The following is a 17749-nucleotide window of genomic DNA, read 5'->3' on the forward strand; positions in this document are numbered from 1 at the left end:
GAGGACAGAGCTGACACAGCCTGTCTTCTCTCAGCAGCCTGTGTATGTCCAGGTTGTGATCACTGAGTCTGGACATAGTCAGTGTCTTTCTCAGTGTCTGATCTGTCACAGTGGTCCCATAGTTTACCACCATGTACTGTTTGTTCAGGCCCAAACAGCATTAAAGTTTGTGTTGGGTTTTTGTGTTGAATATCGAATAGTTTTCATTTTCTTTAGCTATAATTTGGTTGGGCTGGACTGTGTGTATGTTATGATGTTGACTGTGCTGTCAGAGACCTTTGACCCCTGCTGCAGCCTCCATGATCGCTCAATAAAGTGTGTGTTCCCCTTTAAGACGCGCCGCTGATGACGTCACCCTGGTTCAACAAGCTGCACAACAAGGAAGTGCTCAGTTCAGCCCGTTTGGACGGAACGACTTTAGGATCAAATGTTTTCCTTGTAGCACAGGTAAGCTATGCTCAAAAACAACCTGAACATCCTACGCTAATATTTATTATCAACTCCGTCGTCTAAACAAAAAGCTTTACCGCCGCCGTGTCCAAGCATGGCAGCTGTGTGGTTTGCATGGTTTCACTTTCCAGTTAGCTGAAACCGACAGAGCACACACGAACACAAAGTTGAGGTGAACTACGCAGTAGAAGACAGCACACAGAGCTACAGTGACTCTGAAGGTCACAACAGTTTAAGTCAATGTTTCTTGCAGCTAAAACTTCACCTTCATTTCGCTCCTGAAACACTGCAGCTGTGATACAGGCCGAGCTTCCTGTCAGGTAACGTTAGCACTGAACAGTCAGTGAGGTGTAGGCCATGATCATGATCACTGTCATGACAGGCTCATGTCCAAACTCTGTCCACTTATGTGTGAAGGAACCCTGAAAACTAGCATTTAAAATAGAAATGCTGTTGTTGGCCTGAGTTCATGTGAGCAGAATTATGACCACTGTAAAACTTGTGTAAAAGCAAATATGCTGTAAGGAAAGTACCGGTAAACAAACAAAACAATGACACAGATTTTTTTTTTCATTATATTTTATTTTACTTTACCTTATTTTACTTCGTTTTATTTTATTGTATTTTACTTTACTTTACTTCATTTTATTTTACTTTACTTCATTTTACTTCATTTCATTTTATTTTACGTTATCTTTATTTTTATTGGAATTTTATTTTACTTTATCTTCATTTTTATGTTACTTTACCTCATTTTATTTCATTTTATTTTACTTCATTTTATTTTACTTATATTTATTTTTATTTTATTTTACTTTACTTTGTTTTATTTTATTTTTTATTATTTTATTTTATTGTAATAGGAGCAAAACATGTAATTCTTCCCATATGTTCAGGGACTGACCAGAATTATACTTTTTATACTATATTTTTATTTTATTTTACTTTACTTTATCTTTATTTTTATTTAACTTTACTTCATTTTATTTTATTTTACTTTATTTTATTTTTATTTTATTTTACTTTATTTTATTTTTATTATTTTATTTTTTTTGTAATAGGAACAAAACATGTAATTCCTCCCATATGTTCAGGGACTGACCATAATTATACTTTTAAAATATAATAACATGTTCATTTAAAGCATTACAGCCTTTGGGCCTTCATCATCAAAATAAAAGATATGCATATGGAGCCAGAGTGTGCGACACTTGTTCTCTGCAATCGAGTCTATTGCCAGTGATCAGCACCTCATTATAATTCTGTTAATTTAAAGTAAAAACAGTAATTATCACAGCCTTAACATATTAAACATCACATGCCAGGTAAAGTTAATGGTCATATATTTGCATCAAATGCAGTTTTTCATGTTTTTCTACAATAGTAACAACAATTTCTTAAATATTGATTGTCTTAAATATTTAAGATACCCTGCTGCGGCAGCTTTTGCTATGATTTAAATGTCATTCGTGTAAACATTAGGAACTCTTGTGTTATCTTTATATGCAGTATTTGACATGTTATATGTAGGGCTACATTGTGAAATCAATTTTTTATTCATTGATTATTGTTCCCAAATCCAAAGATGTTCAGCTGACAGTGCTGTAAACTAAGATTTGAAGCTATAGACTGTTTTGGTAATCAAGTATTTTACTGATTATTCCTTCAGTTCCATCAAGAAATACTTTTGCTTTATGAAAGAGCAATAGTAAATATACAAAAGAGAAAAAAACTACACAAATGCGTTGTCAAAAGCAAGTTTATCTCCAGCTACATAATCAGCTGTATGAAAGACAGAGCGCTGAATGTAGTTATATGGATTAAAGAAGACTTTCTTACAGGCTGACCCTAGATGAGTGGAAATTTTTCTGGAAGACTCTGCCACAGCTTTCACAAATGATTTGACCTACTTTAACTGGTTTGATGTGACCTGTGTGTTTTCAGGATGCCTGTTGAAAGCCCGGAGGAGAGGACGGTGGAGGTGTCGGCACTGCCCGCCGCAGTGGACGAGGAGCTGCTCTTTCTCTACTTTGAGAATAAGCGGCGCTCTGGGGGAGGTCCACTCGTCTCTGTGGAGAAGAAGGGCGACCACGCCATACTGGTGTTTGAGGAGGCAGAAGGTAAGTCTTTCAAAGCTTTTCGTAGTCTTCTGAATTTCTTTTTAAAAAAATTAAGTAACAGCTATGAGAGCAGTTAATTGCAGCACTATCATCATCAACACTTTTTTTTTAAATATCTTATTCAGACACAACTTAAAACAGCTTTTCAACCACTTCCAGATAACTGAAGTTTAAAAAAAAGCGTTACTGTGCTCCAAAGAATATTCTCATTCAAGACAATAAATAGAAACATTCATCCCTCATTAATTTACCGTGTGTTAATTCTGCCTTTATTTCTGTTGCAATCATTTTTACAGCTGCAGCTCGAGTGCTGTCTAAAGGGCACCACGTTCTGCTCAATGTGGAGCTGAGTGTGAGAAAGCCTGCCTCAAAGGACCCATGTAGACTGCTGCTGCGGGGGATCAAGCCCAGCACCAGCATAGAGATGATAGAGCTCTATGTGGAGAACATGATGGGGCTGAATGCGCCTGACTACACTCTGTATCCTTCACCGGGGAGAGATTTCATCCTGATTCACCTCAGCCAACCCTTCTCGAAAGGTGTGTGAAACGCACATGATTGTTTTTATCTTCTAAAGGTTGCCTGGTGTCAGTGTCTTTCATAAGATTGGTCTTATTGAAAATTTGTTGTTTTTCTTTTGTAGATTTCCAAAACCTGAGTGCAAAAATCTCCAAGAGGAAGCTGGATGGGGTCTCAGTGACTCTAGAACAGACTGAGCAGACTGACTCTGTGCTGGTGGAGAACCTGCACCCTGGCACCACTTCAGACATGCTCAATTTGTACTTTGAGACCAAGCGCGGCGGGAATCAGAAAGTGAAGGAGGTCGCGATGCTCTCAGAGGGGACTGCCAAGGTGTCCTTTGTCAATTATGAATGTGAGTTCTACACTGCACAACCTGCACAACTCTTGTACTTTCATCATCATTTTCTTTAATCAATCAATCAATTTATTTATTTGTCAAGAAGCCATACAAGGTACGACTCCGGTGAAATGTGATTCCATCAGACCCTTCAACTTGTGCATTGCGATTTAAGTTATGCCTCTTCTTACATTGACTACATTTATGTGCATGAACCAAAACATCTCCGGAAGACTGATGATTTGAATCTCCAGCTTTCATGGGGCAGCCGTAATTCCTACTAAACTGTTGACATGGCTAAGGAAAATAAATGTTCCACCCATATTCTGGTTTACATTTATGTATTTAGCCATTTAAACTCCAATAACATGCCCATCACGTCATTTATCACGTCAAAATATGGAAATGTGGAACGGCTGGAGCCGCTTGTGCCATTTTGCATATTTGCATCAAAATTTCCACCAGTGGCGGCGTTGTTTGACTGTGCACACAGCCTCCCTGTCTCATTCCTTCTAGTGTTGTCAAAAATATCAATTGATTTATATATTGATTTTGAATATTTAAGCAGTTTAAATGCTAGTTTTCTGCAGTATCAAAACATCAGTAGAGCTGTTGGTTCTCACTCTCTCTTACTGTTAATGTTGTCGTGTTATCGCCTTGTCTTATTTATCTTTGATATAACATTAAAATTGTTCGCTCTCAGTGTCAATTTAATATCAAATATCAATTTTCAAGGTAATTCTTTTAATTCAGAAATTCTAGAGTAATGACATCACTAATTCCTTCAAACACTTTGTTCAAAAGGTCGATGTTCTGATATCTAAGTCTTTCTTAATGTTTAAAAGTAGGTGTGTTTCTCCTTCAACTAGAAATGTCGTTTTTTTTGGGACATCCATCTTTACCAAAGCCTTGCAAACTGCTGGTTAGTTTGTGTACAACACATCCATGACAGCAAACAGAGCCAACTGTAAACAGACAAGAGGCTGTGTGTTGAAAACTGTGCTAAAAACCCCAATGGAGACGCATATTCTGAATGCACTGTATACATGTTCAAAGAATGCTCGTAAAACTCGAATAATCCTAATGCTACTTTGGGAAAAAGGCCGAATTCAGAATATCCAAACAGAATATGCTTTTTAAATGACCCTCATCAAATCAAGAATATTGTCATGTTCAGAATAATAGTAGAATATTATTGTGTATGTAAACGTACAGTAGTCTTTGTAGGCTGCTGCTTTATAATAATATAATAATGTTTACAGACTGTAGCTCTCATATGTAGGCTGCAGTGTGTGTGTTTATGGCAGCCATATGTCCAGCTCAAGAATCCTCATAGGGAATTTCCTCACATTTGGCACTACCATCCACCTGGACTCAAGGATGATCTGATTAGAATTTGATGGTCAAAGGTCAAGGTCACTGTGACCTCACAAAACTTTTTTTTTTTTTTTTTTTACATAACTTAAAGCTGCTACAAGGAACTTTTAACTGGATATGCAAAAGTCTCTGGTTTCTGCTGATGTCTGTGCGTGACCTACAACAGCAAATGAGACCATCGGTGTGAAGATAAGCTATTTCTATATTGTGTATATCCATACCTTTAGGAAACTGTCTCCGGGTCCGCCCCAGGTCGCTCCCAGGACGAAACGATTTACGGCACTCAGACGGCACACGTCATCTTACCTAGCTGCTTACATTTATAGTGACTCTTATAAATAGTCGCTATTCCTCCTCCTCGACCCGACGTCTGCGGGGAGTTAAAATAGCAGCAATCATCGGGTAAAAGTTCTGTGAAAGCACTGGACTCACCAACAGTCAGCCACGTCTCAGTCACACAGAGAAAATCCAATCCTCGGGAAGTCAGGAAATCCTTCAGGATAAACGTTTTGTTCGCTAGCGATCTAGCATTTACCAGCCCAATCCTGGCAGGAGCCGGCGGGTCCACGGCGTAAGCTGTCCGGGGAGCCACACACAGAGGCCGCAGGTTGCGCAGATTGACCCCGCGCCAGCGGGGACGAGGAGAGCAGGGGCCGCGGGGCTGGAACACCTCATCCGGGCCGACGACAGGTACCAGCCAGGCGTTGACAGGGTCCAGCGAGTGCCGAGAAATAAAGAGGTGAGGCACCGCTCCATACTCAGTCCAAGAAGCTGTGGAAGTGCTCGCCAAAGCGTCTTTACGACAATACGTGCTAGAGCTCATGGGAAATGTAGGCTTCATTCCGGCAAAAAGACTACCGCCTTTGTCCACAGGGTCGCCAAAATCAACTCAAAATGAAAGTTCCTTGTAGGGGCTTTAAGAATTCATGCACTAATTATGACAGAAATTCACTTAAATGTCTAATAGGATAAAATGATGACATTTTATGTTCAAAAGGTCAAAGGTCAGCTTCACTGTGACATCATAAAGTTTTGCAAAAAAAATGTGCTGATGTATAGACTCTCTGTTCTGCCAGGTTGAAGGTGTGTTTGAAGTATCCAGACCTTGTAGCTTCTTTGCAGCAACATCTATATTTTCACATATTTTGGTGATAAACATTAATAAACAAAATTCCTGTCTTTCTTTTAACAGCTGTGAGCGCTGTCCTGGCTCAACCGCACAAACTGGACGGTGCTGATCTTGCTGTGATGCCGTACTTTGACTTTCTGCAGCCTAAGGAAACATTAACACCACAAGACTCTGGAATTAGGAGCCAAGATATGACTGAGAGTACCTCGGAGGATATTCCAATGCAGACCAGTCCTCCTGTAGTAGCCGCTGCAAACAGTGAACCCTCTCCGCAGACGGCCTCGAAGCCTCTTGTTGAACATAAAGCAGCAGTAGAAGAAGTAGCAGAGGCAGTCATGGAGGTTCAAACAGAGGAAGAAGAAACACTGTCCAGCCATATTGCTATCACTGACCCACTGAAACTTTCTTTGTTTAAACTCAGCACCTTTCAGCAGGACATTGAAAAGGCTCACCCAGAGTTCACCATCCAGATCATAGATAGTGGTGTGCACATTGCAGGGACTGACAGGCAAAAGTTTGAGCTGATAGAACGCGCCATCTCGGACTGTTTCGGCAAAATGGCTAGGATTCAATTCGCCCTGGAGCCAGAGAAGGCTCAGCTCCTCCAAAGAAAAGATGTAAAAGAGCGACTGCAGCAAATCATGAAACAAACTGGGTCACCGACTTTGTACACTGTATCAGACTCTAACGTTGCGGTGACCTCCCTATCTCAGAACTCTGCTCACCAGGCATGCAGCTTTTTAAAATCCCAGCTGTGTCACTTCAGCATGCCGGTGGACGCGGAATATGAGAGCATGTTATATTGCAGAGAGTGGTCAGAGTTCCTGCAGGCTCTGGGTTTCTCCTCCGTGAAGGTGCCGGAACGAGGAGGGAATATTGATGTGTTCACTCTGAAAGGGATGGAGAGCGAGAAGCAGGCTGCAATCCTGGAGTTTCTCACCACACCCATTGAAAGGGAGACAGTCATCTCTATGGAGCCAGGCGTGCTGAAATACATCCAGACCCATAGTCATCAGCTGCTGGCTGACATGTCTCAAGTGTCTATCCTTCCACTGGAAGCAGAGGACGTTTGTGGGTTGAAGGTATGTGTTGCATCAGTATCACATGTAGAAGCAGAGACTGCAGTGAAATGTCAGCGGTGACTGAATGCTAGTGTTGTCAAAAATATAAATTTATCAATACATATTGATTCTGAATATTGGAAAGTGTTTCAATTCTCATTTGCGGCAGTATCATTACATCACTACCAGCTGCTCTTTCTCGCTCTTACTTCTTGTCAGCGTTTACCCCCAGGAAGTTCATGCACCAATTTATGGCTGAAATGTATTTATTTATGAGAAAAACAAAATACAGGCCAGTGGTGACAATTCAAAATATAAATAGGCTATAATGTAATATAATGCAGTAAAGCTCTCAGGTATTCTGTATTAGTTTTTAAACATTTAGCTATTTTCCCATAGACCACATATCTGCTGCATCAACACATGTAGGCAGAGTTTACTTTTCCATCCTCCTTTGTGTCTTTTGTTTGGGCTTTAATGATAAATTAGGTAAATTAATTATCTTTAATTGATTATTAAACCCTTGTAATAATATAGCTCATATGTTTTTCAGCAGGATTTCAGCTAGATTGCAGATGTACAAAACTTTCTGCACATTTAAAACATATCCCACGTACCTGTGTTCTCTCAGAAGCTGAAAATGAAGTCAGAATATTTTGTGAAAGAAGTTGTAACTTAATGCAAATAAAGTCGTAATGTCTATGTGCCCTAGTTGGCTGTGCATTATGTTATTGCTCTGCTGATGTGATAGTTTCCCCTTCAGACTGCCTGACAGACACAGAACCCTGTTTGGCACTCTCTGGAGGAGGCAGAGTTTAAGCAGCTGTGCACTGCTCTTCATCGGAGATGAAATACCCAAACTACCTGAAAACACTTCTGATCAGGTAGAATATGTGATAGTCACGTATTTGAAAAAGAAAGAACGAAAAAAGCACTCTCCCTTTCTGAATCAATACACAGTTTGTCCCATATTTTTGTGCACAGAACTGTTAAGATGAAGATAATGAGAAAAGTTGGCTCAAATAGAGACAATTCTGCCTTTCCAAAAATCTGGTAGGGACATATCCCCACCACCCATATGCAGACCTAAACTCTTGCCCTGTAGTGTCGAAAATGTTATCGAAGATTGATATGTATATAGATATGTAAATAGAAAATATGGTCTTACTGGTGCATTCAAAACAACTCGACATGACCACAGCATATCTTAGGGAGACAGTTCAAGCTCCAGAGCGATAGCCGTGTTCATGAGTCACGTTCATCACAGCCTACACTGAGTATGGTTGGCGGGAGGGAGGTTGCATGAGAAGAGATGTGTAAAACCCAGATGTAGGATCCATATGTTGCTGTCCTAATCATGTTGGGAAATGGGTACAGTGAGACTGTTCAGATTTAGAATGGTCCATGTACGGTGTGTTTTTTCATTGTTCGTTTAATAATCAAATTCAAAAATACAAAAACGGTTTGTTTTTCTTATTTTTGATTTTATGCTCACATCAAAAATAGCAAATCGAAAAATGGGCCACGATTGAAATTTGATTTTGATTTCTCATTTGATCCAACTGGCGTGACCCGGAACTATTTTCTACGGAAGCGCATTGCATTCACTGGATAAAAAAAAAATTAGACACTAAGGATCTCGTAATTATGAGATCAGGATCTCGTGATCTCCCAAACCTAATTAAGTAGGCTACTTACAACGGCATGAAAGACAATCTGACATTCTGTTTGTTGTTGGATATTTCCTTAAAAACTACTTTATTCTCGTACTATTATGACTTTAATCTCATTAAATTACGACTTTAATCTCATAATATTATGACTTTATTCTTGTAATATTACGACTTTTTCTCAGTTATGACTTTATTTTTGAAATTTCCAAAAAATTTTTTCTTCAATGTGGCCCTAATACTCCGTCGTATAAACGACATAAGGTGTCTAATGTTTTTTGGTTTTTTTATCCAGTGAATGCAATGCGCTTCCGTAGAAAATAGTTCCGGGTCACACAAGTTGGATCAAATGAAAAATCAAAATCAAATTTCAATCGTGGCCCATTTTTCAATTTGCTATTTTTGATGTGAGCATAAAATCAAAAATAAGAAAAACAAACCATTTTTTGGTATTATTGAATTTGATTATTAAACGAATAATGAAAAACAAACCCTTTTTTTTATTTTTGGCTTTTTGATTTTTGATTTTAAATTGAAAATGGAATGAACGAATGATACACGGACCTAGAATAACTACTAATTGCAAGTGGCACAAAATTGTGAAATTATCATACATTAGGACGCTTTTTGTCATCATTGATTGTACATCGTACTGAGGGCAAAGTTATTGCTCAAATAAGATAAAAAATTGTACATCTGGCAAAGCTGTTTTTATTTTGTTTTTTTAAATACACTGACTCACTACATTTTGTTATCTTTTGTCTATTTTGTGACTGTCCCTGACAGATCCAGGGCCCTGCCACTGCGTGTCAAATGGCCGAGGAGGTGTTGAAAGACGTGGTGGCCTCCATCTGCACCAGAACCATCACAGTGAACGCTCCAGGAGTGACCCGTTTTTTGACTGAGAAGGAGTGCCAGAGCATCCTGAAGGAGATGGAGACGAAGTTTCAGGTTTACATCATCCCAAAGCACGTGCCCTGGGAGCCTCTGCCACACCAGGTAACTTCACGATAGAACAGAGCAAAGGTTTTCTCAGTCTCTGTGTTCTTGTGTGTCTTTGAGGCTGTGAAATACAAGTTCATTCTTCCACACTTCCTCTCAGTTGGCCAGTTATACCAGTTGTCATCCATCTTGACGAGCAGTCTTGAGGCCTTACACAGTTTTGCCTGAGGCTGAGTTTAACCGTATTCACAAGGCAGAAGTGAAACGCTGATGTTTCTGAACAAGTCTGGCCTGCTGAATGTTTTAGCTTGGCTGTGCTTTCTTTTCCTACTGCTGCTTTGTTGTGAGCCCCAGCTCAATGACCGTATGAACAAAGAGTAGTTGTGTTCCTAAATGTCGGAAACATCATAGAGAAACCAGTTTCAGGCTAACAGGATGACAGAATTAAAACATATCAGAGGCAAACATAGATTAATAGAGTGTTACTTTCTGTGCTGCTGGCTGTTTTTCAAAGCATACCAGTTATTAAGTCAGTGAATGCCTGTATGCTGTGAGAATCAACTTAAAAAACTTTGAGATAACAGAAACTTTGGTTTTATTTTGGTCATAATAATAGTATGAGGAGAGGGGACTGTTGAAAGTAGTGAATATTTAATGAATACAAATTCTTGTTGGTGATTTTAACACCAGAACAGCAACTATTTCATGCAAAAAAAGTTCCATATTTACATTATGTTTTTCATTGTGTCTTCTTGTGCGCATTGTTTTCCTTCTGGGATTGATTAGACTGGCAACACAAAATGTAAATGTGATGCTTCTCTGCAGCTTGCTCTCCGGTGTTATCATATATGGACAGAGGGTCCCTACACTCAGCAACAAGGGAGGATTTTCAGAACACTTCCTGCTTGCAACTGCTTTACCACATAGTGAAAATGTTACTTTAATATAAAGCCATGTTTCTATTACTTCTTCTACTTAAACTTTTTTGGTATAATGATGATGATAATAATAATAATAATAATAATAATAATAATAATAATAATAATAATAATGCATTTTATTATCTGCGCCTTTCAGTGCACTCAAAGACACCTTACATGACACAGTTAAAGCAGCAATGTATCCTGAAATCACAAAGTCAAATATTTTCAGTTGTACACAGTAATAAATTAATAAAATACCGAGACAAAAATCACACCCTAGTTATAAAACCTAGGTAATAAAATCACTGTCATAAAGTCATCATCAGTGCAAGTCTCAATGTGTGTGTCACCTTAAAACCAGACCGCATATACCAGTTTGAAAAGCTGTGTTTTCAGACAGAATTTGAAGGTGAAAGGGAGTCAGTAGTGCAAATGTCGTGGGGGAGAGAGTTCTTAAGGCGGGGGCAGACCTGCTGAAGTCTCGAGAACCCATGGTAGTCAAGCAGGCAGATGGTGATGTGAGCTGGATTGCAGAAGAGGACAGAAGAGAGGTGTGTAGATATGAAGGAGTTCAGACAGGTATGAAGGGGCTTTAAAGGTGAACAGCAGAATCTTGAAATCAATCTAATATCATTGTGTGGCAGCATTGTATCATTGCACAGACACCAAGTATCAGTTTTTATTTATGTAAATTATTAGTATTACAGATACAAATTAAATGTTTGGTAAAACTAGAATAATAAATCAGTTGTTTTTTTTTTTTTTACTGGATACATTTTGCTATAATAAAAATGACGTGAGAGATGAACAGACTAAAAACTTTATCTTATTAGGTTACACAGATGTTGACAAAGTTTTCCTTTGGAGACATAATTTGGAGTTGAAAAATCTCAGGATATTGCAACATGTTTAAAATCGCAGTAACGTGACTTAAGAATCGTGATAACATTGTACCGTGGGGCCTCTGGTGATCCCTACCCCTCGCAGCCAGTGAAGTTGCTGTAGAACAGAAGTGATAAGATCTACAGTACCATAACAACTGTATGTAAGTCATAAGGACATGAACCTAACTTGCAGATCTGGTTTGCATTTCCAATGCAGACAGTATTCTTATCATGTAGACAGGGTTGTTACCAGATGGTAACAGCTGCGTCACTGCTCCATCCAGCGCTTACTTTGTTTCCTCTTCACTGATGATGCAGAGGAAAGTCTGCATCTCACTGATCGTTCAAGGAATTGGGTTGCGCTACATTTTCAGCACTAAAAGAACAGGCTGGAGTGAGAGCAGAGCAGGGGTGTAGTGCTTCCACAGCGCAGTATTCACAGTTCACAGAAACCGGCTGAAATTCATTTGCATTTTTGTAACATTTAAAGATCCAGTCATCACCAAAGTGTACGTCATGGCAGAGAATCAATAAAATGGAAAGGTCAGAGTTAAGACATTGACACTGAAGGTGTGATGCATTGAGCAACATACAAAAAAACATTCCACCTTAAAAGTTGCCAGTAGCTGTTGGCAGTAGCCTTTGGGGGGCGTAGTGAAATAAATTATTTGTTATCAGTCTGTGGCTGCTAACTGTTCACTAGTAAAGATGATAGGCACAAAACATCCTTTTATTTTTGTAGATATAATTCACAAAGGTATGAAAACTTGCAACTGTAAGTACCGCAGTTGCAGTTCACTGTTGGGCGACTGTGGCTCAGAAGGTAGAGCAGGTCATCCCCTAATCAGATGATAGGTGGTTTGATCTCCGGCTCCTCCTGTCTGCATGTCAGAGTATCACTGAGCAAGATACTGAACCACAAATTGCTCTTGACGGCTTTTCCATCAGTGTGTTAAAAACCTGAGTAACACCCTTTATGGCTCCCTGAACGGTCGTCTCGGCAGCCAGTGTATGAATGTGTGTGTATATGGGTGAATGTGACTCGTAGTGTAAAAACCGCTTTGTTTGGTTGGAAGACTAAAAAGGTGCTATGCAAGTATGGGTCCATTTACCATTTTGTCCTTCAACAAATTATTATCTCCCCCCCAGTAACTTTGAGGACCCCTAAGGTGCCACCTAGGTACCTACACTGAGGGGTGACGAATAAATGGGACAAACGGAACAAATCTATTGGTACCATCGACAACTTTTGACAATCGAAACACAAAAATAACTGAACTGAAATGGTTTTGTGGGAGAAATGAGGCTTTGGTTGGTGTTGGGGATGTCTCGAGCTACTAAGCAAGTTTGAAAATGGTGCCAATCACTGGGAAAATAGAAATAAACCCTAAAGCTTGTTTAGCAACTGCAAAGTGACGCATTCTCAACTGGTAGATCATGGGCTACTAATATGTGATTATATTTTAATGTACAAAAACTACAGTTATAATTAGTGTTAAGAAAGTAACTCAGATTTCCTGTGGCAGAAACATGTGGTGTTCACAGAAACGTTGTGTTATTTTATTTCAGAACATTTTTGAAACTGCGTGGAACATGATGTCCCATAGAAACTTCCAGAAGGCGTCTGTGGATGGTTCTCTGCTGGAGTTACAAGTTGACTCAATGCAAACTGATCATAATGGAGCTCCAGACAAAGGTAGTATCCATCTCTTCATTAACCTCTTGTTTTTCTGTGCAGTTTTAACGATCTGTTTATTTCTCTGTAGGCCTTTTAGAGGAGGCAAAGAGAATCGTCTCAACCGTCGATGGAAGACTTACGAAGAGTGTGTCCAATTCAGACCAGCAAGACGAAATGGATGACATGGACCTGTACACAGCAGATGAACCGACCAGCCTGACAGACCAGGACTCCTCTGCTAAAGCTGTTGATGCCTCCCAGCTCTCAGCCAAAGGGAACGCTGTGAGCAAGTTGCTCCAGGTGAATGATGGAGCACTGGAGCTTTCTAGCAACCTTGAAGAAGAAGCCCAACTGTCTCTAGCCATCCAGTACTCTATGGAGTCAAGTCATTGGTCCCAAGAGGATGATGAGGAACAGCTGCAAAAAGCCTTGGAGCTGTCCAAGAAAATGATCCAAGAAGAAGCCTCCTCTAGTGGTACTGTCAAGAGCCCCCAGTTAAAGAAAAGCGTTGATATTTCCATACAGGACGCCATCAAGGCAGCCAACACCTTACAGATACATGTTTTTGCAGGTTATACTTGTGACCTGATTCGGGTGGACATAGCCTTTGGGAAGAAGGTCTCCCAGAGACAGGTTGAGGAGAAAGTGGAGCACAGAAGTGTGAAGAACATGTCCGAGTACCACTGGAAGTGTCTGGAGATGATCAAGAGGAAGCACGCAGTCGAGATTCAGGTTCAGGGCACCATAATCACTGTTTCTGGCTTCAAGGATTATGTATCCGGAGGACTGTTTGACACAAAGCTGCTGCTGGAGAAAATCTCCAATTCTGTGTCTGACCAGGAAATCCTGAGGACTGTTCAGTGGGTGTATCATGACCCAGCCTCTTCGGCTATGACTCCATATTCACCCGAGGCCACTGTCTTCATCGAGAACGCTTTGAGGATGAGGCTGCAAAAGATTGATATCTTGCTGGACAATCAGCCGCACACCATCAACTTTGAGAAGATGCAAGAGCACAACATAGCTTCAGGGAAGTCTGTGAAAATCTCCAGGAAGTTGCCTGAATTAGGGGATTTGGATGCCGATGTGCCAGGTAAAGGAAACCTATGGTGTTCTAGTGTTTTATGTTTTCTGCTGAATGGTGCTTCTGTGTATGGAGCCCCGAAACAAACACAATTTTCTAAAAGATTAAGTCAAAAATATAACTGAATGCACAATTATAGTTGGCAAACTTAATGCTAGAAAAGTTGGCTCGTTAACGCAGATACAGGCTTCTGTTTTCATAATATTGTCTTCATTGTCAAGTGCGTGTCTCTTGTCAATTGAAATAAGTCTTTATTGTGTTGTCATTGACATTTTGTAAATTTGGTGAACTACACTTCTAAGCTGTCTTAGCTATCTGAATTTGTTATTGTTAGCTACTTTTACTTGGGTTCATACGATGCAGTTAGATGATATAGATACAGTTGGTGTGTAGTCATAGTTGGGGGAGCTGGTGAGGGGGAAAATGGTCCTTTTCCCCTGCCTGTAACAGATGGGAAAACGCGGTTTTTAAACTCACAGGAGACACTGTTACATTTACTATAGATGTGATTAACTGATAACTAACTGATAACTCTATGATGTAATAGACCAGCATGTTTGAGCAAATTCCATGCATGTTTAGAGAGTGTAGCAGTGCTAACGTTATACAACCCCAATAGCCTGTTTTGATGATACGCATTGCCACGCAGGGATTTGCAACCTCAAGAACTACAGGTCCTCGGAGGATTGCAACTATTTACCGGTGGCTCAACGACCTGACACTGTTTGGATGAAGCGTTAGATCCTTTTTGTTTAACCAGAAACGGCCCCGCGATCGTCATTGCTAAACCCACCAACAATTTTAGCGTGTATGAAGCCAGCACACTTTCACATCTAACTGGGTGAATTAAAGGTTGTTGTTTTTTTCAACCAAACAAGAGTAGGTAATTATTGTAACAGTGGAAAGATTAACAAAAATGGTGTTTGTGAGTTTTATTTTGTTTCTATTGACTTTGAATGTCAATAGAAAGTTTGAGTCTGGTTGCTTTGACGATAGCACTTTTGGGGCAGTTTCTGGTTCAACAGAAAGACGCCTGCTCTTTTACAAAAAGTCTGTCTCTGTAGGGATCCTTTTAGTAATCTTGTCTGACACTTCTAAAACAATCTGAGCCTGTCGGTGGCAAAAACAAACACTTTTAGTGGACATAAACTGACGTTGAGAGCGTTAACATTGCAGCGCTCTTGCTTAATACTGGAGCAGGTTGAAAAAAATATCATACTTATTGGACACCAAGACACAAAAACATGGGTTGATAGGGTCCAGGTTGAAAAATATGCTTTACTTTCTGATTTTAAAGTTTATCTGATGTGCAGAAAGCCACACAGCAACTCTTCAGCACAGATAATCGATGATAATATGGAAAAGAATCTTAATATTTGTTTTTGTGCTCCATTTTACTTCAATGACAGCATTATTTATTGATGTATTGATTAACATTTCTGACCCATCTGATCATCTGTGACTGCCCTTTGCCAGATTTAGGACTCCGTATCTGTGTTGATGAATTATATAAATGATAAAAGTAACATTATCTAATCTCAAAACTCAAATCTTTGTCAGCAGAAGAGGAATACTCTCTGCTGTCAAACCTGCCTGATGCAACCAGAGTCGACGAAGAGTCTGATGAATTTCAGAATGTGGTGAAGAGTTTCTATGAGACCATTCAGGAATACCACAGCAAAATCCGAATCATACAGGTGAAAAAAATAAGCTAAATATTTTGCAACAAATTATTTGGTCTGTCTTTCTTAACGCTGAGTTTTCTCCACAGGTGGAGAAGCTCATGAACCGACTGCTGTACAATCAGTACAAGCTGAAGAAGGCGAGCATACTGCAGCGTGCAACGTATCCGGAAGTTGAGCGGACTCTGTATCACGGCACCAGCGAGACAAGTGTGAAGGAGATCTGCGTTCATGGATTCAACAGAAGCTTCTGTGGAAAGAACGGTATGTTTCTGATACCTTTGTTCTCTTCCGTCTCAATTTGTCTTGTCTTTGGTGTCAGTTTCTGACATCTTGGTTTCTCCATGCAGCCACCGTCTACGGTCAAGGGGTGTACTTTGCTGTCAACTCTGCGCTGTCTGTCCAGGATCAGTACTCGCCCCCAAATGCAGACGGATACAAGTTTATTATAGTGTCAAAGGTTCTGACAGGAGACTACACCAAAGGCTGCCATTCGATGAAGGCGGCCCCGCTGAAGGAGACAGGAGACATTCCCCTCAGATATGACAGCGTCACCGACGACATCACTAAGCCGACGATGTTTGTCATCTTCAACGACACGCAGGCTTTCCCTGAATATCTCATCACATGCCAGAGAATCCACCGCTGAGGAAGGACATCAGAAAAAAAACATGAATATGTAAAACAGAACTGCTTTTCTTTTAATGTTTCTACCTTGATTTAAAAAGTGCATTTGATTCATAAAGGGCTACTGTGTTATAGTGTACAGTTGTTTTATCAAGTGCTTTCCTGTTGACTGATCAGTTGCTCCTTGTTTTTTTCTTGAGTTCAGTCGAGTTTAATCAGGAGGAACTCCAACAGCTGAACCCAAAAAGCCCTTATTAATTAAGTAACTTTAAACATGCCCTTTCGAGCACAATAAAGCTCTTTGCCTTGCTGTTATTGCATGACATTTCACATATAAGAGTCAGTTTGGCACCACACACTGTTCATCTATCCACACTACAGAGGTCAGTCTCCTTGTATAAACACTCAGGAGGTTGCATCCTTGCAAGTATCTGACGTATGTTGAATTCATCGTTTAAAATTAACCATAAATGATCTGCTGCATGTAGTTACTGAATTGTATTAATGTGAATATAACCGTTTGTAATTGTTTAGCCTGGTGACAGTGCTGTATTTGCAGCTGTTAGTTTTTAAGTTAATGCAGGTCATTAGGTCATGCACACAGAAAGTTTGATATGACCTGAATATAATTGATTTTAATTGGTTTTGGGTTCAGTGGTTTGAGTTTCCCTGAATTTACTCTGTAGTGTTCTGGTTCGTCTCAGCCATATGAGATGATGACTCTGAAAGTAGCACCTAAATGTAGTTACAGTAACTGCCTGATGTGTCCCATGATTACCAATTTTGCAAAAAAAATTAGTAAAAGGGTTAGAAAATAGGAAAAAGAAACTGTCCTCAACATAATGCAACTAATTATGAGTTATTTTTATGTTTTTTTTTTAAATTATCCATCCCCAGTTGTAAATGTTAAGCCTTGCATATATACATATGTGCACTTTAAAAGAATGCAATTCTCAATGTAATAAAACAAAATCTATGAGTTAAGTCTTGTGTGCCACGTGCAAAACGTGATGGGTCTTGATTCCCTGTTCGTTACTCAGTGCAGCGAACACACGCTGAATTTGCGGACACATGATTGATTACAGTGCCTCTTGGAAGTCCTTTCTGATTGTGCTTTGGTCTCAAACCTTTGAGTTCACTTATGTTTGTGACTTCTGCCCAAGAATGTGTTTACCAAAGATCTCTTTAATTGTGAAGTTGAAAGAAATTGCAGTCTTAAGAAAGATATTTTTAAGTAAAATAAAGCTTAAAAATGAGACACCA

At 39.7% G+C, this 17749-nt stretch overlaps 1 protein-coding gene across 1 annotated transcript; it reads left to right on the forward strand.

Annotated features, from left to right (window-relative positions):
* Positions 1-337: 337 nt before the first annotated feature.
* On the forward strand, positions 338-17749 carry parp10 (poly(ADP-ribose) polymerase family member 10). The gene is made up of 11 exons (XM_049602005.1): positions 338-447; positions 2395-2570; positions 2867-3109; positions 3214-3444; positions 5999-7017; positions 9453-9665; positions 12985-13111; positions 13182-14186; positions 15741-15874; positions 15949-16123; positions 16210-17749. Exons 2-11 carry the CDS (start codon positions 2396-2398, stop codon positions 16506-16508), a joined length of 3621 nt encoding a protein of 1206 aa, XP_049457962.1. The 5' UTR covers positions 338-447; position 2395; the 3' UTR covers positions 16509-17749.

The sequence above is a fragment of the Epinephelus fuscoguttatus genome, linkage group LG17 (genome assembly GCF_011397635.1).
Source record: "Epinephelus fuscoguttatus linkage group LG17, E.fuscoguttatus.final_Chr_v1".
NCBI classification, from domain to species: domain Eukaryota; kingdom Metazoa; phylum Chordata; class Actinopteri; order Perciformes; family Serranidae; genus Epinephelus; species Epinephelus fuscoguttatus.